Consider the following 24,236-nt stretch of genomic DNA (forward strand, 5'->3'; position numbering starts at 1 on the left):
CAATTATATAATTATAATTATAACATTATACACATATTAAAATTATAAGACACATATAAAAACACAGAAATCCCCCCTCCCCCCTCTCAGAATTGGAATTCACAAATACTTTTCTTTGTACCTTCATGAAAAAATCCCTGTCCCCCCATCAAATCCCGACTCGGTTGTACTGCTTAAAATTTCAATGCACGACACCTCACTAAAAGCCTGTGCATGACAACTTTTAAACTAATTAATTAAAAAAAAACTAATTAATTAAAATTTCTATGCACGACATTTTTCAAATGTCGACACGTAAAATTTCAAAACACGACACGTAACTAAAAGCCTGTGCATGACAACTTTTAGACACTGTTTGCCAAAAATAATTTTCAAAGTAATGGAAAGGGTAGTATTAAAACCTAGAATTAGCATAAGAAATTGCGAGAGGCTTGACTCCCTGAAATTTTGATGCACAATTTTTGAATAAAATCGTACGAAGAATTAAACCTATTTCAAAATGACATTTTTATAACAAAAAACCAATCAAAAACTGCCAAAAAAGAGCAAATCCTTTAATTACCATAAAGGCACATATGAGAACTAGTAAGAAGTGACAGAAATATGAGAACTTGTGAGACCTATCAAAACGAAAAAATATTAATAAATGACCTGTTCGTAGACTAAGAATTGGCTCCATAAGTTTTATTTTTATTGACGTTTTGCAAATTTTTTTCTTGCTGTTATTCTGTGCACTTGATGAGTATATCTGTTAATCTTGTATATTATTTATCTTCTCTTTATTTTTTCCTCGGGTAATTTTTTAATTTAAACTAAAGATTAGAATGTTATCAGCTGTTGGACAAAGCATGACACCAGCAGCTTTTCTCGGGTGCAGTGAATACATAAAGAGTAACTGTTGATACCTTGTGATGTTTTGGTGATAAATAAACAAAACTAAACATGATATTCGAAAACTTGTTTAATAACTTGTTTAATCCTATCAGTTTCAAATACTCATTGGCTCAACATTATGAGCGAATGGAGAACACTCGAGCTTTGGTCATTTTAAACGGTACTTGAGGGAGGAGAACCCTCATACATAACTAACAGTTTAGTCTCATCATTTTACAGACAAAACGAGTTGTCTCCCTGTCTCCATTATATAAGATTTATGTATATCGTTTCTTGTTTAATAAAGTCAAATCTAAGTCTAATTTTACTAATCACTACTTCCCTTAATTAAACGGACTATAGTGTGTTAGTATGGTAAGGAAGTTTACCCCCCCCCCCCCTTAATATGTCCTTGTTGAATAAATAGATATAATTTTTCTTTTCAAGTGTAATGCTGCTGTTCAAAACTTTCGATCGCTAGCCCGTTCCATTGGGTTAATGCCTCAAACAGGAGATATCAGCTTCGACCCACAGGAGTACATAGGAAATTCGAATATGCTCGAACGATGGAAAAATGTTGTTCAACCAGCGCTACGAAGTATTCTCTTGGAAAAGAAGCAACGCTTGGATGAATTACTGAATAAAATCAAAAGGTTTGTTATTATGAGCCTTTTTACTTTTAATGAAAATCAAAGGGTGATAGCTTTATAAGGAACAAACTTTATCTTAAAAGTAAGCAATGAGAAGAGAAAGACTTAGAACAACATATATAATTTTTATGAAGGACAATTGTAAATTTTACAATCCTCTCCCCCCCAAGAGTAGAAAATTGAATAAGAAGCACAATATTTTGCAATTTAGAGATCAATATAATTTTCTGACACAAAATTTTATTCCCCTATCCTCCCAGGAAAAAATTTATCAGCTTGGCAAACCCGAAAATCTTTTTTTGAAGTCAACTCATATCCACCAGGCTCCCACTTCTTTTATTCATCGATATGGAGAGGCAGTAAGAAATTTATTATATATATAAAAAAACGTAAAAAGTAACAACAGCCCGGAAAGCAAAAACTTGTCTGATGGAGTGGTAAATTCCATATACTGCTACAATACTTTCCTTTTCGATACCATATACTTTACAAATAAACGATAACACTAATAAGTTATAATATCCTAAGAGGCTCGACTCCTCCTCCCCCCTAGTCAAAAAAACAAAACAAAACACTTAACAGAAAGAGGCAGAGTAAAAGAAAAAATCTTACAAGTAAACGAAAATACTGATAAATTATAATAATACCCCGAGAGGCTCACCCCCCCCCCAAAAAAAAAAGAAAAACAAAACTTAATCCAGAGAGGGTGAGTTAAAAGTCATACATACAAAAGAGAATTTGCTTAGTTACATTCTAAACAAAGAAATATGTTAAGTACTTTTGTATTCTAATCAATATGTTTCCGACTTCTCATCTACTTAGTTAAGTCAATTAACTTACTTATTATCTTTTTTTTGGGGGGGGGGGAAGGACGGAAAAAATTTACTCAAGGTTCAGGCCATGCATGCCCATTGCCTCCACAGCAAAAAAATAAAATAAGACAATAATTGCTGGGATATTGGTGCCCCCTCCCCTCCCCCCGAGGGCATGGTACTTTGAGACAGGGCTTCCCTGTCTTTTTCACTTTGTAGATGAACATTTAATGGTTATCTCGATGTTTCCCATTGTTTCCCCCTATCCTGAGAGCCACTCACCACTCGTTAACCATCAGCAGCAACCAACACCTGATCTTTAGAATCGGTCCTAGCTTCTTTCTTCTACCCTGGATTGCTCCGCAAGGCATCTTTTCTTGGGCCACGGTCGACATTTCGTAGTTCCAGGGGGTTTGAAGCCCTCCCAGTATGATTTGGCAGCCATTACTGGCTTCAATTTATCTAACCTCGGCAGCGTATTCAACAAATTACCCTGGCTTATGATCAACTACTGGGCGAGACCAGTGGCTGGATGGTATTTAACTTAGTACAATAAGATTAAAAGATATAATGATAAGGTCTTTGTATAAATTAACTAAAAAAAAACAAGTTTTTTTAACTGCAAGAAGAGAGCGACATTAAAACTTAAAACGAACAAAAATTATTCCGTATGTGAAAGGGGCTGTCCCCTCATCAACGCCTCTCTCTTTACGCTAAAGTTGGACTCTCTGTCACAACTCTACTTTTTAAAACAATTAAAAAACTATGTATATGAATAAATAAAACGAAATTTGCACACTATTTTTTCCTTTTTGCTGAATGACTTTCTCATAGTTTTGATCGGACTATTTTGATTAAAAAAGGGGTGGGGGAGGAGGCCTAGTCGCCTTCCAATTTTTGGTTACTTAAAACTGCAAATAGATTTTTTTTACGAACATTTTTGTTAGTAATAAATATACGTACCTTACGAATTAACTTACGTAACGAACTTCTATATTTGTGTATTTTTATTACGTATATGAGGGGGTTCGCCCCCTCGTCAATACCTCACTCTTTCCGCTAAAGCTTGGATTTTGTCCTAATCTTTAAGAATGACCCCTGAATCACAAAGGCTGTAGAATAAATAGTTGAAATTACTAAAAAATACTTTAGCGTATCTTATTTAAATCCTGACCGGATCCGGTGAAAGGGAAGTTGGAGGGTGATGGGGGGGGGGGGGGGGGTTGCGGAACCTAAAATCTTGGAAAATGCTTAGAGTGGAGGGATCGGGATGAAACTTGGTGGGAAAAATAAGCACAAGTCCTAGATACAGGATTGACATAACCGGAATAAATCAGCTCTCTTTGGAAGAGTTGGGTTGGAGGGTTAATTTAAAAAAATTAGAAAAAATGAGGTATTTTTAACTTACGAAAGAGTGATCGTATCTTAATGAAATTTCATATTTAGAAGGACTTCGAAACTCAGATCTCTTATTTTACATCCCGACCGGATCCAGTGTCACTAGGGGGGGGGGGGGGGGGCAGAAATCTTGGAAAACGCTTAAAGTGGAGAGATCAGGATGAAACTTGTTGGAAAGAATAAGCACAAGTCCAAGACAGGTGATTGACATAACCGGATCGGATCCGCTCTCTTTGGTGGAGTTGGGGGGGGGGGGGTGTAATTCGGAAAAGTTAGAAAAAATGAGGTATTTGTAACTTACGAACGGGTGATCAGATCTTAATGAAATTTGATATCTAGAAGGATCTTGTGCTTTAGAACTCTCGTTTTACGACCAGATCCGGTGACATTGAACTGAGTTGGAGTGGAAAACCGGAATTCTTAGAAAACGTGAAAATCGAGGAATCTTTCGAATGGGTGATCGGATCTTAATAAAACTTGATATATAGAGGAATCTTATGTCTCAGATGCTCCATTTTCAATTTGAATTGGATCTGGGGACATAGAGGGTTGGAGGGAGGAAACAGAAACCTTGGAAACCGGAAATCTTGGAAAACGCTTAGAGTGGAGAGATCAGGATGAAACTTGATTGGCACAATCAAGAATTGGCACGAATAATAAGCACAAGATGTAGATACGAGATTGATATAATTGGTACGAATCCGTTCTCTTTGGGGGAGCTGGGTGTTGTTAATTCGGAAAAATTAGAAAAATTGAGGTATTTTTGCTTAAGAACGGGTGACCGGATCTTAATGAAATTTGATAATTAGAAAGAACCCATGTCTCAGAGCTCTGATTTCAAATCCCGACCAGATCTGTTAACATTGGGGGGAGTTTGAGGGGGGAACTGGAAATCTTGAAAAACGCTTATAAATGTCTTAGATACGTGATTGGCTTAACCGGACTGGATCCGCTCTCTTTGGGGGAGTTAGGTGCCGGGGTTCAGTGCTTTGGCGAGTTTGGTGCTTCTGGACATGCTAGGACAATGAAAATTGGTAGGTGTGTCAGGGAGCTGTACAAATTGACTTGATAAAGTCGTTTTCCCCGATTTGACCATCTGGGGGGCTTAAGGGAGAGGAAAAATTAGAAAAATTGAGGTGTTTTTAACTTACGAGCGGGTGATCGGATCTTAACGAATTTTGATATTTAGAAGGACCTCGTGACTCAGAGCTCTTATTTTAAATCCCGACCGGCATTAAGCCTCTGATTTTCCTTTTAAAGCCATCTATTCATTCTCAGAATTTTGCTAGAGCTCATACCATATGAGTTCTTGGCTCTTCCAACCTCGTCACAAGTGCCATATGAGTTCTTAGCTCTTGTTTTTCAATTTTTTTTTAGGGGGGGTGGTTTAAATTTAAGAGCATGTCTTGTTCTTTTTTAATTGGTTTCTGTTGCTTTTCTTTGTCATTTTTAACTGAAGGTATAGTTTCAGATTTTTGTTACCCTGCTAGAACTGTATTTTAAGTGAATGTTTCAACCGTAAGCTAGTTCCCGTAAATCACGTCTGGACACAGGGTTGGATAAAGATGATCTCCCCTAAGATCGTTCCAAAGGACCCCTCCAGGAACATTTTGTCCTAAAAACATAAGTTTTGGTTGTTTTCTTGTCGCCCTCCTTCCCCATAAAAATCGTCCAGTATCACCCCTAAATATTGGACGGCAAGTATGCGGTCCATTTGCTTTTGTCTTGTATATTTTTTTCTTCTTAATGTATGAATTCTAATGACATAGTTCTCCTAGCGAAATCTTATTACTATATTTTTTCGTTTCTCTCTGTCGAATGAAAGTTTTTAAGCCGAACTGGCCAGACATGACAATAAACAACAAAGAGAGATAAAACTCCATAAAAAAAAACCTCAAACGGGACTACGGCCAGTAGAGAGGAAAGACTAAAATAACGCGGATATTTCGCCTGTATCCAAACTAGGCGTCCTCAGCACAAGATAAAAAGAAAAGAAACACTAAACTAAAACAAATAAAACCAACACCAATAATAATAAATACAATTGAACTTAGTTAACTATTATAAAATAAAGTTAACAATAATAAATGAAAATTGAAACTTAGTTAACTATTCTGTTGCGAAATAATCCTCTTGTAAGCTAGTATTGAAGCAACTGTTTTTGGTCTAGTAGGTAATCTTGTCCCCTGGTGAAATATATCCGCGTTATCTCTCTTTGTTGTTTTCTCTCTGTCTCTCGCTCTCTCCCCCCTCCCTCTTTCGCACTAAAAGAAGGAAAACTTTTTCTCATTTATCCTTCAATTTTAGGATCGAAGAAGAAATAGAGGAAGACAGCGCAAAAAGGGATATGAGTCAAGAGATAGTTAAGCAAAGTGAATTCGACATGCAATTCATGGAATCAGCAATGCATGACCATATGCAAAAATGTCAGGAAATTGTAAGTTACTGGTTAGGTTAGCTTTAATAAGAGATTCAAATAAATGACAGATAAATAGAAGCCGACACCTACTCTCTCAGAAATCTCAGAAAAATCTCAGATAGATATATTCGGTTTTAGAGAAACTTACATCACCTGAATGTATGGATTTTGCTTTTTGATTAAATGGAGCTGATATTCTTGCATGACCATATGCAAAAATTTCAGGAAATTGTAAGATACTGGTAAAAATTGTTGGTCTTTCTTTGTCATCCTTTCCTTATTTTCACCTTTTTTTCTATATTAGCATTAAGCCAACTACCATTCAGCTTTTGTGCGGTTAAGACGTGTTTTGCCCATGGTTATGTTTTTGACTCGGAATTGGATTAACAGACTATTTTCATGAAAATGGACTCTGATTCAGATACGGACTGCTTGTTTATGCCCCGGTTCTGAACTTTTTGCAGTATAATAATGAAAAAGGTGTCGAAGCTACAGTGATCTTAAAATTTGCTGTCGAATTCTTCGAGTCAAGTGATATTGCCAAATCGAAGAAAATCCTATGGGGGGTTCGCTGCCGAAATCGACCAAGCCCTATCCAAGGCGCACGGGTTCAAACGCAGCTTTGAATCATTTGAAAGACATGTTAGAACTTCTTCAAATTCAGAGTGCTTCTGAGGACATGCCTTTCTTTGTTATCCGTTCCCCAGCCGAAGTTCCCTGTATTCCAGCAGTTGCTTACTCCAGGATAGCTTCTAAGCTTAATGGAATTCAACAGACTCTTTCGCAATTTAATGAGAAAATGTCAGCTTATGATGTGAATTTCCCCAGCCTCCCGAGCAGTGCTACTGGTAGTGATATAAGCCATTCCATTGTTATTATCATGAATGTACCGCGTGAAATCGATAATGCATCTAAACGGAAGGAAAGAATTGACTGTATTTCTGGTCGCGAGTGCATTGATACTGTGCGAGCCTCTGGTGATAAATTGATTGTGAAGATCGATAGCATGGCCGTTGCTGACTTTTGCAAATCTGCGCGCTCGGTTTTTCGTGATTGTGAAGCAAACATGGCGGAGAAAAAGTCTTTTGGTATCATGAAAGGCGTTGCACAAGATCTTGATCTTGTGCCTCTTAAAGATTGCAGGGGTGTTCGAGACGCTATTAGAATTGGGAGCTCAAATTGTGTGAAAATTACATTCGAAGACGAAATTTCTCTTTCCTCGGCCCTTAAATCTGGACTGAAGATAGGCTATGAACTATTCCGAGTGTATCATATGATATCGGCGAATTCCTAGGTGCTGCAGGAAATGTCAATCCCCTGACCACCTTGCTGCAAAATGTCCCGATCAAAACTACAAATGCTCACGGTGCTCTGGTCCCCATATGAACTCCAGTGACTCACCTTGCAGTAACACCCCAAAGTGTGCAAATTGTAGTGGAGATCATGTTGCTTACAGTTTTCGCTGCTCCAAACTAAAGGCTTTTGCTAATTCCAAAGTTTCACGACCTTCTCGCTTGCAATCATGAATGAGTATAAAGTCTCAGTGTGCTCTTTCAACATCAATGGGACAAAGGATAAAGTGTTAAGCCTTGATGAGAAACTAGCTAATCATGATGTTGTTCTCTTACAAGAACACCTGCTGCCAAGTTGCAGTGTAAACTTTCTAAGGCGAAGTTATCAACATGCTGTTTTCATCACGAATGCCCGACGTACCCGAGGCAGGCCTTCTGGCGGTCTTGTCTGTATAATTAAGCGATCTCTGCCTAGCTATTTGTCTCCTAACTGCTACCAATCCTGTGAACACTATCTTGCAATCCGGCTTGCAGACTTGATCATAATCAACGCCTATTTGCCCCATGATAGAAGATCTGTTTCTTGCTTCTCCAGCTATGCAAATGCCTACAATAAATTAAAGACTCTCATATCTGGTATTGAGCGTCTGGGATACAAGTGGGTGCTTATAGGCGACTTAAACTGTGACATCACCGTTTCCTCGACACGAAAGGAAGCGCTTTTTCAGTGTCTACCCTCAATATTTAAGGTCCTAACGAAAGACCTCAGGTTTACATGTATCCACTGCAGTGGTTCTGTCTCAAATTTAGACCACTGTATCTGCTACCATTCATTAAAAAACTTCAGCAGTACATGTTGATGAAGATGAGAGAGATTATGATCGTTTACCTCTGTATTTTGATATTATGGTTACTTCTGACATATACTTGAACCATTCCTCAGTGTCGCATAAGTGGTTTGAAAAACGTGATTGGTCTAGTGCGAACATGCCTCTTTACCTTGCTACACTTGGAGCTCTACTGTCCACCGTACGTGTCCCTTTCCATCTTCTTTGCACAAATGCGTACCCTATTATTGACAATGCTCGTGCTGATTTGAATCGCTATTATCGTGTCATTATCTTATGTATAAAGCAAGCTGAAGATGTGGCCATCCCGCTGATCCTTGTCAGGCGGAATACCCAAAAACCAATTTGGAAATGTGATCCTTTGCTGAGAAAGGTCAAGAATAAGGCCAAATTCTGGTTAAGAATCTGGTCTGCCTGTGGTCGACCTTCTCGGGGTACTGTGTTTGATCTAAAACAAAAGACGAAACTAGAATATAAACGCCATTCTCGTGCAGTTTCCGGATGCAAGTTCTAGTGATATTATATCTCGTCCATCTTGGATCGAACATTATTCAAAAATATTTTCGAAAGTTAATTATGCAGTGCATAATCGTTTCTCATGTTTACTTGAAAAAAAATTTGTCGTCACGTTTATGTCAGAGACATGTGATTCCAGTTGTAAAGTGGGCTATTGTTAAAGGTATTAAGGGTTTAAAATCAAAATCTTTGGATATTGATGGGATTAGTGTTTTGAATCTTGTTCCGAATTCTTTTGAACTGGTATCTCATCTCCAACTGTTTTTTCAAATGTGATTAATTAGTTCGTGTGTGCCCGACTCGTTCTTATGCGGTAGCGTTACGTCACTTCTAAAAAAAGGAAAAGATCCGGTTTCTTGTAGTTCTTATAGGCCCATAACGGTAGCTTGTACTCTTAGCAAGCATTTTGAACACCTCCTACTACCTTATATCACTAAGCTTGCTCTAAATGATGATAATCAATTTGGTTTTAGATCTGGGCTAGGCTGTCAGGATGCTCACCGTGCTTTGACTTCTTTATTAAAAGATGCCCATCGCACTCGTTGCGTACTTCATTTCGCAACCCTAGACTTGTCGTAAAGCATTTGACAGTATTTGTCATACTCAAGCATGGACAGCATTATGCCAGAGAGGAGTAAATCCGTCGGTAATTCACGTGCTTCGTTTTTGGTACTCCCATTCCTACCTTCGCCTTAAGTCATTAGATAATTCTTATTTTGGTCATATCCCTGTTCGTTGTGGTGTAAGACAAGGGGGAGTTCTTTCGCCGTATATTTTTAATGCTTGTATTGTAAATCTCGACTACGTGGCTACTAGGACTATCTGATATCTCATATCTGGCTTATGTGGATGACCTTCTTCTGATTAGTCAAACTGAGTCTGGTCTTGCCCGTTCAGTGAAGTCAATTACTTCTGCTTTCCGTGATATCGGCCTGTACCTAAATATTGACAAGTGCGAGTTTCTTGTTTTCAACGGTAATAATTGTTCAGAATCACTATACTGCGGTGGTTTTAGTATTCCTCGTGTTAAATCGTTTCGTTGGCTTGGTATAATAGTTTGCGATTCTATGAATGCTCTCCGGTCTCGTGCTGTCAAAGATATTAGTGATAAGCTGAGGCTCGGTTACTCTAAGATTGTAGCAAATCGTGGACACTATAGGAGAAGAGCGCTAACTCGGCTTTACTCAAATTTCTGTGATTATTCTGTGCTCTTCTGTTCTAGTATTAGGCCACTTCTGTTGACTGGTGATCTAAAACGTATTCGCATAAATTATTACCGGTACTGCAAATTTCTTTTATATCTACCTCGTTCTTACCGGAATACAAAACTGGTTAAAAAGTATTGTGCGACAGATATTACTGGTGCTTTCGAAAAATTATCTGCGAAGCTAGCTATTGAAGCGCTTTATAGGCTATGATGTTTTCATCGCCTTGTCCGTCTTTTTTCTGTATGTGATTAAATTTGTTTCTTTTGTATTTTACTCTACTTAACCTCTGTTTTGTGAAGTGGGTGATAAATAAATTATTATTATTATTATATTGTTAAGTACTGTATACATATTGCTCGTGTTATGTCTAAATGTACTGATATTTTGATTCTTCTTAAAAAAAAAAAAATGTCAAAAACAGTTTACTGGGCAGACCCCCGCAACTTGTGCAGAACCCCACTTTTAGACCCCCTTTTAGAAGGGGGAACCTCCCTTTTAGAACAGCTTAGCCAACTGTATTTTGCAATTATCTTAGGACTGTGAAAATATCAGAAACGACCTTGAGGCAGAAAATTAGCGATACTTAATGTATATTTGTTAGCTCAAATTGTTCGAATGAAATCAAAAATAGAATAAATAAAGAATTTGAATTTTTTTTTTCAGGACGTAATCTGAACCTTAGGCCTGTTTATTGAGATTTTATTCGTGAAGAGAAATGATTTTCAGAGTTACTGTTTTGCATTTGTTTGACCTTATAAAAACAACTCTGAACATGCCTAAGGCTGAAAAATAAAATTTGAATAGGCTGAAAATTTGAATAAGGAGAAGATCGCTAACTCGGCTTTACTCAAATTTCTGTGATTATTCTGTGCTCTTCTGTTCTAGTATTAGGCCACTTCTGTTGACTGGTGATCTAAAACGTATTCGCATAAATTATTACCGGTACTGCAAATTTCTTTTATATCTACCTCGTTCTTACCGGAATACAAAACTGGTTAAAAAGTATTGTGCGACAGATATTACTGGTGCTTTCGAAAAATTATCTGCGAAGCTAGCTATTGAAGCGCTTTATAGGCTATGATGTTTTCATTGCCTTATCCGTCTTTTTTCTCTATGTGATTAAATTTGTTTCTTTTGTATTTTACTCTACTTAACCTCTGTTTTGTGAAGTGGGTGATAAATAAATTATTATTATTATTATATTGTTAAGTACTGTATACATATTGCTCGTGTTATGTCTAAATGTACTGATATTTTGATTCTTCTTAAAAAAAAAAAAAAATGTCAAAAACAGTTTACTGGGCAGACCCCCGCAACTTGTGCAGAACCCCACTTTTAGACCCCCTTTTAGAAGGGGGAACCTCCCTTTTAGAACAGCTTAGCCAACTGTATTTTGCAATTACCTTAGGACTGTGAAAATATCAGAAACGACCTTGAGGCAGAAAATTAGCGATACTTAATGTATATTTGTTAGCTCAAATTGTTCGAATGAAATCAAAAATAGAATAAATAAAGAATTTGAATTTTTTTTTTCAGGACGTAATCTGAACCTTAGGCCTGTTTATTGAGATTTTATTCGTGAAGAGAAATGATTTTCAGAGTTACTGTTTTGCATTTGTTTGACCTTATAAAAACAACTCTGAACATGCCTAAGGCTGAAAAATAAAATTTGAATACGCATCTCAGTAGTAAAAATACGAATAAGCGAATAGAAACAGAAAAACAACTTTTCGCTTCAGTTGCTGGGTTGTTTTTACAATTATAGGTAGTATGCCGGTCGCCTAACTTCTCGCTGGCCGGAATTGAACCCTATGCCACATATTGCCAAGCGAAGCACCATTCTGCCATGTAAAAGGCTATTGAGAGAGGATTGATTACATTTTTTCTTAGTCCTTAGATCACTAATCTTAAAGAATGAAAAAATCAACCTCAAAAGTAAGAAAGTCGCCTCAAAAAAAAAAAAAAAAAAAAAAAAAAATCTCAGAGGTAAGATCAGAGTTCAGTCAGGTAAAGCAGATTTATTAGCTAAAAAACAGGACATTATGTTCACAGAAATTAAATAAATAAAAACGAGTTTTTTCAACTGAAAGTAAAGAGCAAAATTAAAACTCAAATGGTTATCGTGTTTTGTTCCTTGCCTAGGGTATTAAGGATAATCAGAAGAAGAATTTGAAGATGGATCTGCCTTAACTCTTTAACGACAAAACTATAGTTTAAATTACTATTAAATCATTAATATACTCTAATATCGTTAAGAAAACTATTAAAGGCGTTAAAACGCTGAATGCTGCAAATTACAACAGAAATAATGTCTTTTTTTGCAATTATTCAGACACTTTCAGAGGTAGGGGTGTAAGTAGGGAAGGGGGTTACTGAGACCCGGTCTTCCTCAAATCCTATATTTTCTTTATTTATGGACATTTCTTATTCAAATTATCGTTGCACCCCCCCCCACTCCCTGAAATAAATCTTTCGTACGTGGCTGGTCACAGGTTCATGTCTATCCAGCCTTGCGTCACTTTTGCCAAAACTATAGCCCCATTTTGCCACTTTTGCCAAAACTATTTTGCCATTTGTTTGAAGTTGTATTAGGTTTTATTTTCTAATGTAGAGGAACCGCTGAAAATATGCCTCCTGTACAATTCAAATAAAGAATGTGACAAACAAAAGGTTGGCAGGTTTTTTTTTGTCTAAAACCTTTACAAACCTTTTGATTTTCAAAATTTTCTCATTCATTAACACAAATGAATGGACAATTATCTTCCAGACAGAGGAGCTTGGGCGTCATCGTAAAAATCTTTTAAAAAAATCTTAAAAAAAGGAACCACGTCCAGAGAGTCAAAGGGCATGGGCTATATAACAATTTTTCTCCAAATTATTGGGGAAACTGATGGTTAATAATTCAATGATCTATGTCTAGTTTTTGAAGTTTTGTAAATAATTAACACAAAAACTTTGGTAAGTAGTAAAAACATTACGCCAAGTTAAGAGAAAGCCATAGTTACTAGTGGTGGATTGTCACTAGAGATCAATCACTAGGGGTGGCAACTTTGAACGAAAGAGGACTTTTGGGGAACCATTTTTTCTTACGATAAATGAACAATTATCTTCCAGACAGAGGAGCTGGGGCGTCATCGCAAAATGTATGCAGAATTAAGAAAGGAAGTTGATAACAAGGAGCAGAATATCCAGAAACTAAATGAAATGCTTAATGTAAGTATCTCATATTTTAAGCAGTGTTTATCCTATGTTTGTATATGTATGTACGGGATGGAATATACCTTGTATGTATGTTTAGGATGTGTCTATGGGAAGCACATTCCCTGTATATGTGTGGGAAACACTGCCAATAATCTTTTTTTTCACAAATTTTAGTAAGTAAATAACGTCGACTAGAAGCAAAAATGAAAACAAACTAAGAATTTTAGATATTTTATTCTAATTGCATTAAAAATGATATTGGTTTTAATATTTTATGAGAGGTAGTATTGTTACGAAAGAGGATGAATCCTCTTTATTTTATTTTTTTAATACACAGAACATTAAAATAAAAATAAATGTATGTCCCTGGATAGATCTTGGGTCTATTCATGCCTGAGAACCGTGGTTTTCTAAGATTTTGGCCGTTTTAAAATTATGAGTTCTACATACCACGTATGGACAATCCCTGATTACCGCATTCAGAGCTCCACTGGCAACCATCGGTACATGCCGCAGAGGCAGACCCAGAAACACCATGCACTGAACGTAACATACAGATCTGTGAAAACTAACTCCTCAATCAAGCCTCATTGGGAGGATACACTGGCAGCAGCAAATTTATGGGAAGATTGGTGGCTCCTTCTTGATGCCCTGGGTGTATCTGGGGGCACAGGCAGATTTGAGGTCTAAGGAATCCCCAAGCCTAGTATAAACATCGAAAATATAAACATTTTCTGCGAAAATGCTATCGTAAGCTAGATCGATAGAATTGAGAAACAGAGTGATCGTACCTGATCAATTGCTTTAGAGTCCTTGGATTTTATCATCGAACTGTAGCCTCCCCTATACAGTTCACAAGAAGCAGGGCAGGAACGAAAAAAATTTTTTCGATCGTACTGGCTAAGAAGAATTCCATTGGCCAGTGCTCTCAAACAAGATGAGATGCTTATTCTGTAAGTATTTTGTTTTGTTCAACGTCCTAGGGGTTAGAGGCTCCAATCAATTGCAAAAGTCGGTTTAAAAAAGTCCTTTGGGACGTTTTGTTAAGCTAACTGGAAAAGATGGTGACTTGATGTGTCACGAAAACAATCAGTACCACCGCAGCTCCGATGACGCTGGTAAACATTTACTTCTAAAATATTATAATCCTGAAACCAGTATTTAAAACCTTCGAAACGAACAACGCAGCCAACCAAAGCACCAACAAAGCTAACAGAGACAAGCTAAATCATCAAACAGGATGTGTGAACATCTTAAATCACATGTTTTAGATGAAAATTCCGAAATACGCTCGGAAACATCAACAATGCTAACATAGATAAGCTAAACTACGAAACATCATAGCTAATAATCCTAAATCTTACTTTAAGAAAAAATTATAATATATTTAATATAAAATTATAATATATTATATTTAATATTTTAAAATAATATAATTTTATAATATAATTTATGTATATAGACAATTTTTATAATTCTATAATAATAATATAATTATCATACTGTATTGTCACCTTTTGGTCAGTTTTGCCACGTTGGAAAATTAATTATCTAAATTTGACAACGCTTTTCGTTCGTGAAAATTCGAACATTGTCAAATTGTTGATTTCCAAAACCCCAACTAAACCTTCATAGGAAAGCTTAACTTTCTTAAACTGTTTGGGGCTTAGTGTTTTTAACTTTATGATGGCTGATTTTCACTTACTTTTTTTTCAAAAAACGTGTGTTTTTTATTATAAAAAATGATGTTTTTTAGAAATTACTATAAAAAAGCTACGTTTTCCTAAAAAATTACTATAAAAATTTTACGGTTTAAAAAAAAAAATACTATACAAAAGCTACGTTTTCTAAAAAAAAACACTATAAAAACGACGTTTTTTTTAATTACTATAAAAAGCTATATTTTTAAAAAAATACAATAAAAAATGCGCGTTTTCTAAAAACTATTATAAAAATGTTACGTTTTTAAAAATTACTATAAAAAAGTTAAGTTTTTTAAAAATTACTATAAAAAGTCACGTTTTTGTAAAAGCAACTATAAAAAGTTGCATTAAAAAAATGTCCTATAAAAAGTTGTGTTTTCTTAAAAAATACAATAAAATTGTTGCGTTTTCTAAAAAATACTGTAAAAAGCTTCGTTTTCTTAAAAAATACTTATAAAGAAGTTAGGTTTTTTTTATATTTAAGTTTGGTGCCGGCTTCCACTAAAAACTGAAAGACTGCAAACGGAGGCCTTTCCACGTTATTCTTTCAGAGCAACCAAGTAAAGATCAAACCCTAGCCAATAGTAATGCAAAATTTTGAAAGACGTAAAAAAACTACCAAGTGACTATCTGTCAAATTGACAAGGATTTTTCTTTACCCTTGCTTATTTCGTACAATTATAAAATAATTTATTTTTGACCCACCAACATGGTAATAAATTGGAGTAACAGAAACAAAAGAAAACCGATACAAAAGGAACTTTTCTATGACAGTACTAAAAAAAAAAAAAAAAAAAAAAAAAAAAAAAAAAAAAAAAAAAAAAAAAAAAAAAAAAAAAAAAAAAAAAAAAAAAAAAATAGCGAACAGATAGCCCAAGGGTTGCACGACCCCTCCATTCAACTGGAGGTCGATGTCCGTCTCTAGTGCGGCTCAAGCGCTTCGTATAGACTTGAGAAGTTATTATCTGATTTGAAGTTCAGAATCTGATTTGAGAATGTTACTAGTTATCTTGATTAGTCTTAATGATCGAAGTCCGTTAGAAAAAAAAATTACGGGAATTCCGAAATATAGCCCTGAACCCCACAAAAGTGGCGTTAGATCGAAATGAAAACTGCACCGTTGGAATCATTATATCTGAAAACTCCGTTTAGGAGAATTGCAGTCCCCCGTCTTGGCCAACAAGGGCAACTTGCCCGTCTTGCCAAAAACTTTTTTGCTTGAGAAGAAGGGATTTATCTTTTTTTATTCTTTTTTATTCTTTTTCTGCTATTCATCGCCTCTAGTAAAACATCATAGAGAAACGTTTAGGGGCTCATTTAAAAAAATTCCTACATCTAAGTACTAAATTTGTAACGAATTGATATCCCCTGGGTATGCGAGAGCTACGGATGTCCTAATGAGATAAGAAACCGCGGAAAGAGAGTTGTCGAAATGGGTTCTGGAGATCTGGAAAAAAAAAGGCAGATCTTGAAGAGACTTAAACCAGAGCAGATCTCATTGAGACTAGAACGATATCAGATATTGAATTGGAAAGCGGACTATAGTAAAGTGAATAATAAAGTAAGTTTTTTTATATCTTGAGTGTTATTTGTAGGGCTCGCTTTGGGTAGGATATTGCAAGGTTTCACTAGCCCCAAAGCGGACCCGTATGCCTCCGACAGTAAAGACCCTTTAGGTCGGGCCGGCCACCACGCTACCGAGTTACCACGCTACCAGACTAATACATACTCCGGTATGATCTAAATATAACTTTATGACTTAATGAACTCTTAAGGCGTTAAAATGCAAACATAACAAATTTATAATATCAAAACAAATGCAGTTTTGGACAAAAGCTGCATCTTGCTACGAAAAAGTCCGAAAAAAAGCTGCAAGTATAGATTGTATAGAACGTGGCCATGTATGGTCTTGGTTTCCTGATCAGCTCAGAACTCTTAAGGCCAATTCCTAACCCTTTACTAGGACAAAAGTTTTAAAGAATTATGTGTAAAAATGCACCACAATGACATAGTTTCGCAATTATCATAACAAAGAGTACCTGCAGCAACATGATGGAAGCTATTCACATGGTTATAATTAGATTAGGTTATATATGTCTATGGTTAGACTGGTTATATAGAATTATAATTAGACAGCAACATGATTCTGGAAACTAGGGATATTTACATGGTTATAATTAGACTCGGTTATATATGGCTATGGTTAGACTGGTTATATAGAATTATAATTAGACAGCAACATGATTCTGGAAGCTAGGGATATTTACATGGTTATAATTAGACTTGGTCATATATGGCTATGGTTAGACTGGTTATATAGAATTATAATTAGACAGCAACATGATTCTGGAAGCTAGGGATATTTACATGGTTATAATTAGACTTGGTTATATTTGGCTATGGTTAGACTGGTTATATAGAATTATTAAATAAAAAAAACTAATTTTTTTAGCTGAAAGTAAGGAGCGACATTAAAACTTAAAACGAACAGAAATTACTCCGTATATGAAATGGGTTGTCCCCTCCGCAATCCCTCGCTCTTTACGCTAAAGCTTTTAATTGTTTTAAAAAGTAGAATTGTGGCAAATAGTCAAACTTCAGCGTAAAGAGCGAGGGATTGCGGAGGGGACAACCCATTTCATATACGGAGTAATTTCTGTTCGTTTTAAGTTTTAATGTCGCTCCTTACTTTCAGCTAAAAAAATTAGTTTTTTTTATTTAATTTCTGAACGTTTTTGAATTAATGCATGTTTGGTTTTGGCTCTCCGCACATAAATTATTAAAATGAAACTTGTATATTAATTCTTTTTTTGGCTAAATGGCTTTCTCTTAGTTTTGATCAGACGATTTTGAGAAACAAGGGGTGGAGAAGGAGGCCTAGTTGCCCTCCAATTTTTCGGTCACTTAAAATGGCAACTAGAACTTTTAATTTTTAATGAACGTTTTTATTAGTAAGAAATACACGTAGCTTAAGAATTAACTTACATAACAAACTTTCATAACCTTATATTTTTATTATGTATACGAGGGGGTTTTTACCCTCGTTAATACCTCGCTCTTTACACTAAATCGTAAGTTTTGTCCCAATTCTTTAAGAATGACCCCTGAATCAGAAAGGCCGTAGAATAAATAGTTGAAATTACTAAAAATACTTTAGCATAAAGAGCAAGGTATTTATCTCCTCCTAAATACCTCGCTCTTTATACTAAAGTATTTTTAGAACCCCTCATATGCGTAATTATCTCTGTTCGTTTTAGGTTTCAATGCTACTTCTTCCTTTCATTTGAAAAAACGTTTTCATGTTTATTTTTCATTGTTTTCTTATAGTAGTGCTAGAGAACCCTGCGCCCTTTTCATTAAATTTTTCTTCCCTCATGACAGATTCCTCCAAGGAAAGATCCTCCAACATAGCCCCCTCTCCTCAGCCCCACCCCCAAACAAAATAAAATCCCCCTGAAAACGTCTGTACACTTCCCAATAACCATTACTATATGTAAACACTGGTCAAAGTTTGTAACTTGCAGCCCCTCCCCCAGGGATTGTGGGGGAGTAAGTCATCCCCAAAGACATAGTTATTATGGTTTTCGACTATGCTGAACAAAATGGCTATCTCAAAATTTTGATCCGTTGACTTTGGGGAAAAAATGAGCGTGGGAGGGGGCCTAGATGCCCTCCAATTTTTTTGGTCACTTAAAAAGGGCACTAGAACTTTTCATTTCCGTTAGAATGAGCCCTCTTGCGACATTCTAGGACCACTTGGTCGATACGATGACCCCTGGGGAAAAGAAAAAAAAAAAAAAACAAAAAAAAAAAAACAAACAAATAAACACGCACCCGTGATTTGTCTTCTGGCAAAAAATACAAAATTCCACATTTTTGTAGATAGGAGCTTGAAACTTCTATAGTAGGGTTCTCTGATACGCTGAATCTGATGGTGTCATTTTCGTTAAGATCCTACGACTTTTAGGGGGTGTTTCTCCCTATTTTCTTAAATAAGGCAAATTTTCTCAGGCTCGTAACTTTTGATGGGTAAGATTAAACTTGATTAAACTTATATATTTAAAATCAGCATTAAAATGCGATTCTTTTGATGTAGCTATTGATATCAAAATTCAATTTTTTAGAGTTTTGGTTACTATTGAGCCGGGTCGCTCCTTACTAGTTCGTTACCACGAACTGTTTGATAATTAGACAGCAGCATGATTCTGGAAGTTAGGGATGCTCACATGGTTATGATTAGACATCATTATAATTAGATGATCACATGGTCATCTCTATAGCTGTGCTTTATTTACTATGTGTCTCTCCTCATTGTCTCTACTTTATCTGCTCGATGTACTTTAACTACTCTGTTGGATATGGTTGTGCTTTATCTGCTCAATTTGCTTTATCTGCTATATGGGTCATCTCTATAGCTGTGCTTTATTTACTATGTGTCTCTCCTCATTGTCTCTACTTTATCTGCTCGATGTACTTTAACTACTCTATTGGATATGGTTGTGCTTTATCTGCTCAATTTGCTTTATCTGCTATATGGGTCATCTCTATAGCTGTGCTTTATCTACTATGTGTCTCTCCTCATTGTCTCTACTTTATCTGCTCGATGTACTTTAACTACTCTATTGGATATGGTTGTGCTTTATCTGCTCAATTTGCTTTATCTGCTATATGGGTCATCTCTATAGCTGTGCTTTATTTACTATGTGTCTTTCCTCATTGTCTCTACTTTATCTGCTCGATGTACTTTAACTACTCTATTGGATATGGTTGTGCTTTATCTGCTCAATTTGCTTTATCTGCTATATGGGTCATCTCTATAGCTGTGCTTTATCTACTATGTGTCTCTCCTCATTGTCTCTACTTTATCTGCTCGATGTACTTTAACTACTCTGTTGGATATGGTTGTGCTTTATCTGCTCAATTTGCTTTATCTGCTATATGGGTCATCTCTATAGCTGTGCTTTATTTACTATGTGTCTCTCCTCATTGTCTCTACTTTATCTGCTCGATGTACTTTAACTACTCTATTGGATATGGTTGTGCTTTATCTGCTCAATTTGCTTTATCTGCTATATGGGTCATCTCTATAGCTGTGCTTTATCTACTATGTGTCTCTCCTCATTGTCTCTACTTTATCTGCTCGATGTACTTTAACTACTCTGTTGGATAAGGTTGAGCTTTATCTGCTCAATTTGCTTTATCTGCTATATGGGTCATCTCTATAGCTGTGCTTTATTTACTATGTGTCTCTCCTCATTGTCTCTACTTTATCTGCTCGATGTACTTTAGCTACTCTATTGGATATGGTTGTGCTTTATCTGCTCAATTTGCTTTATCTGCTATATGGGTCATCTCTATAGCTGTGCTTTATCTACTATGTGTCTCTCCTCATTGTCTCTACTTTATCTGCTCGATGTACTTTAACTACTCTATTGGATATGGTTGTGCTTTATCTGCTCAATTTGCTTTATCTGCTATATGGGTCATCTCTATAGCTGTGCTTTATTTACTATGTGTCTCTCCTCATTGTCTCTACTTTATGTGCTCGATGTACTTTAACTACTCTGTTGGATATGGTTGTGCTTTATCTGCTCAATTTGCTTTATCTGCTATATGGGGCATCTCTGTAGCTGTGCTTTATCTACTATGTGTCTCTCCTCATTGTCTCTACTTTATCTGCTCGATGTACTTTAACTATTCAATTGGATATGGTTGTGCTCTATGGCTGTGCTTTATCTGGTCGATGTGCTTTATCTGCTTTATGGCTCTTCTCTATGGATAGGCTTTATCTGATCTATTTGCTTTATATGATATATGGCTGCGCTGTGCTTAGCCCAAGTTCGAACAATAATATGTCTTTTCACTGTCCTTTGTGCTTTAATTATACTAAAAAGAATATTCATGGTTGATAAAACTTCAACAGAGGCAGTATTACTACGAAAAGGGAAGAATCCTCATATTTTAAAACACCATGAGTATCAAAATTCGTGCTGGAAATTTGCGATTTTCCATGGTATTCCTTTGGATTATTTCAAGGTTGTGAGTTTTTAGGGTATTATCACACTTTTGTCTGTGTTGAACCGTGAAAATATATTAGCGAACTAAAAAGTTGAATTTAGCAGTGCTTTTTATCGATAAAATCAGATATTCACAATCTATAGGTAAAATTATTTTTTTATCGTTATATTTAGGACCTTATATATAGGACTTGTATAGTCCTTATATTTAGTTTTCTTTTTAGGACTAAATTTTCTGTTCTTGTATTTTTTTTACTTTTGTCATTATGTCTATCTTAATATTGTTTTTTTAAGTTTATTTAGATGTGTGATTTTGCCATCTGAAATTAGTACTTTCTTCTTGAAATTGAATGTATATGCACACTTTTGAATCTATTAAGACTTAGTATTTGCTTCCAAAATAAAAAATTCATTTTGCTTCCAAAATTAATAAGTGAATGTTCGAAGAAGCTATGCTTTCTTGACTTCTTCATTTTAAATATTTTTTACCACGATTTTAAGTTTGGTTTATAGGGAAAAGCACTCAACTGAACATGCACGTACGGTTCTCTTGAATTACTTGCATTCAGCTCTTGACTCTGGTCTGATATCTACTGATCCTATTCTCGATGTACATAGATCATATAACTCATCTACACTCAAGATTCTTCTTCGAAGCCTATCCCATATTGATATTAGAGGGAGTACTTAATAAGCATTCCTTCATAATATGCTCTTAATAAGCACTGCTTATTCTTGGTTTCTTTCAAAAATATTTGGTTGATTCATTTTGGTTGATCTGCTCGTTTGTAACCCTTCAGAATTAGAGTTTGGCGTCCCGCAAGGATTTGTCATTGGGCCGATACTCTTTTTAATTTATCGTAATTACCTTATTAAAGTAGTTAAAAATTAAAAACCAACAATTTTCTGTCCTCCTTGTCAAACAGCTTCTAACAATAGCTGTGACAAGCGCTCGTCTTTTCCAGTTGCATTTACTGCTTTTGCTGATGATCGAACTGTTGGCACAGTTGTTAGAGCCGAGACTTATCTTAGTTCGAAAGTGAAAATCCTTCTTGAAAGAATTATCCTATTGTTAGATGTAAATTACCTTCCTTTAAATGCTGGAGAAGTATGCTTTCTAATTTTCTTAAGTTATAACGGGACAATTATCATATTGACCTGATCACGATGAAAATATTCGGGATCTCAGAATCTTTAGAAGACGAAAACGCATATTTCTATGGATTGTTCTTAGAATCCTTTTCTATAGCCTAGTCCAGTCTTATGCTTATATTGTCCTATTACTTGGATGTCATCTTTTCACTCGTCGCTGAAGTCAAGCCCGGAAGAATTATGATAAAGCAAGCAATATTATTCAGGATACTAACCGATCTTCATTTAAACCTTTGCTTGTTTTGAAATATCTTTATTTTCTGTCTTGTTCTTCATCGACTTTTCTATTGTTGATGCTCCTTCAGCCCACCGTAATAAAATATAGGTTATTTTTCATCAGTCATCTTATCACCTTCGCACTTCCAAAAACTTGCTGATTCCTTATATTTCGTCATTGCGGTCTGACTTCAACTATGATTGATTGCAATACGACCTGGAACACGCTCCCAGAGTCTGGACGAAGCCAATAATTTTCTGGCATCTTCACGAAGAATGTTGAAGAAATACTAATTAATATTTTTTTTTTTTAGGGTTTCCCCTTGGGTTGATGGTTCTAGATCAAGTTTTGATATTTATTTCAGAATTAGTCACTGGAATTCTATTGAATGTTTAATATGAAATGCGCTACCTTCCTAACTAAATCGTGATTTTAGGAAATTTCGAAGTGGGAGATAAGTTTTCGTTTTTTGTTGGTAAATTGTTTACTCCTCTGGCCACGGAGGCCAGAAGAGAAAAATCTTCTTTTCGTGCCAAGGAGTGAAACTATGCTTAAGTTTTTTTGTTGTAAATTTATTGTTGTAATTTGTTGTAAATTATTTGTTTTAAATATATTGCTGTAATTTATTGTAAATTATTTGTTGTAAATTCATTGTTGTAATTTATTGTAAATTATTTATTGTAAATTTATTTATTGTTTATCGTTGAATCTTAGGTATTTTTGAAGACCACACCTTTCCCTGTCAATAAATAACAGTTCAAATAGGGATAAATCCTTTTATTAGAGAGTGAAAAAACAATAAAAGATACTGGATATTTCGATCATATATACAGTAACTGTCATCAGAAGATATACTCATCAGAATATTGTATGTATATATGACGGTTATATATGACGCAGTGTACATGATGGTCATAATTGTTGGTGCCTGACATAATGGTTGGTGATGACAGTGACTGTCATTAGAAGATGTACTCATCAGTATATTATATGTATATATGACGGTATGATGGTTATGTATGATGCAGTATACAAGATGGTCATAATTGTTGGTGTATGACATAATGGTTGGTGATGACAGTGACTTTCATCAGAAGATATACTCATCAGCATATTGTATCTATATATGACGGTTATATATGTCGCAGTATACATGATGGTCATAATTGTTGGTAGTTTGTTTGCTGATGACGGTCACTGTATACGTGCCAGTAATTTTTTTTTATTATTTTTTCACTGTCTAATAAAAGGATTTATCTCTATTTGAACTATTATTTTTTATATGGAATATTGTTGGTAATTGTGGGAATTTGTCTCAAGGAGGTTTATACTACTTCTGTCAGAAACTTTTAGTAGTACCAAGCTCCCCAGTTGAGGACCCGCCGCCTCCAATCCTTCAAATGAAGGTTGTACTCTTCAACGCCTCTCATAAAGTTTGTTTTAATCCTTTCTTAATAATTTTTTTCACCTCATTTAGGGGATGACCTGCTTTTTGCTTGACCCCAGATGGATCCTTACTTTTTCTACTTTGCAGAATTTGGCCGCTCAAAAAGAGGGTACTCTCAAGGAAACATCTGAATTAGACAAAAAGCTGGGGGAGGAATTGGTGCAGTTAACTAATTGTTGTATTGATGAGGCCAAGAAGATAAACGAAGATTCCAATGCGGCTATAGATGCTGTAGATAGAAAATGGCTTGAAAAAATAACAAGTATGAAGCAAATGATGGAAGAAAAGAAAGGTGACCCTGAATTAGCCAAGACTCTTGAGGAAATGTGTGCTGACTACCCTGTGCTTCATAGTTTAAACTTGTAAAAGCTAAGTTTTAAAGTTTAAAGTAGCTAAAGATGCAAGATTGATTACATATGTTTAAAATAATCAATATAAATTTTGTAATATGGTAAAAAATAAAGTCCGAATGTTTTGTCTTCA

At 35.5% G+C, this 24,236-nt stretch overlaps 1 protein-coding gene across 2 annotated transcripts in view; it reads left to right on the top strand.

Moving 5' to 3' along the window:
• LOC136033258 (kinetochore protein NDC80 homolog) overlaps positions 1–24,236 on the top strand; it is a 76,407-nt gene extending 52,171 nt beyond the window's left edge. For both annotated transcript variants that reach the window (XM_065714006.1, XM_065714008.1), the window contains exons 10-13: positions 1,321–1,526; positions 6,041–6,170; positions 13,131–13,229; positions 23,841–24,236. In XM_065714006.1, the coding sequence (XP_065570078.1) occupies positions 1,321–1,526; positions 6,041–6,170; positions 13,131–13,229; positions 23,841–24,119 (714 nt within the window). In that variant the 3' untranslated portion in view covers positions 24,120–24,236. The remainder of the gene's footprint in view (positions 1–1,320; positions 1,527–6,040; positions 6,171–13,130; positions 13,230–23,840) is intronic.

Source organism: Artemia franciscana, chromosome 11 (assembly GCF_032884065.1).
Source record: "Artemia franciscana chromosome 11, ASM3288406v1, whole genome shotgun sequence".
Classification (NCBI taxonomy): domain Eukaryota; kingdom Metazoa; phylum Arthropoda; class Branchiopoda; order Anostraca; family Artemiidae; genus Artemia; species Artemia franciscana.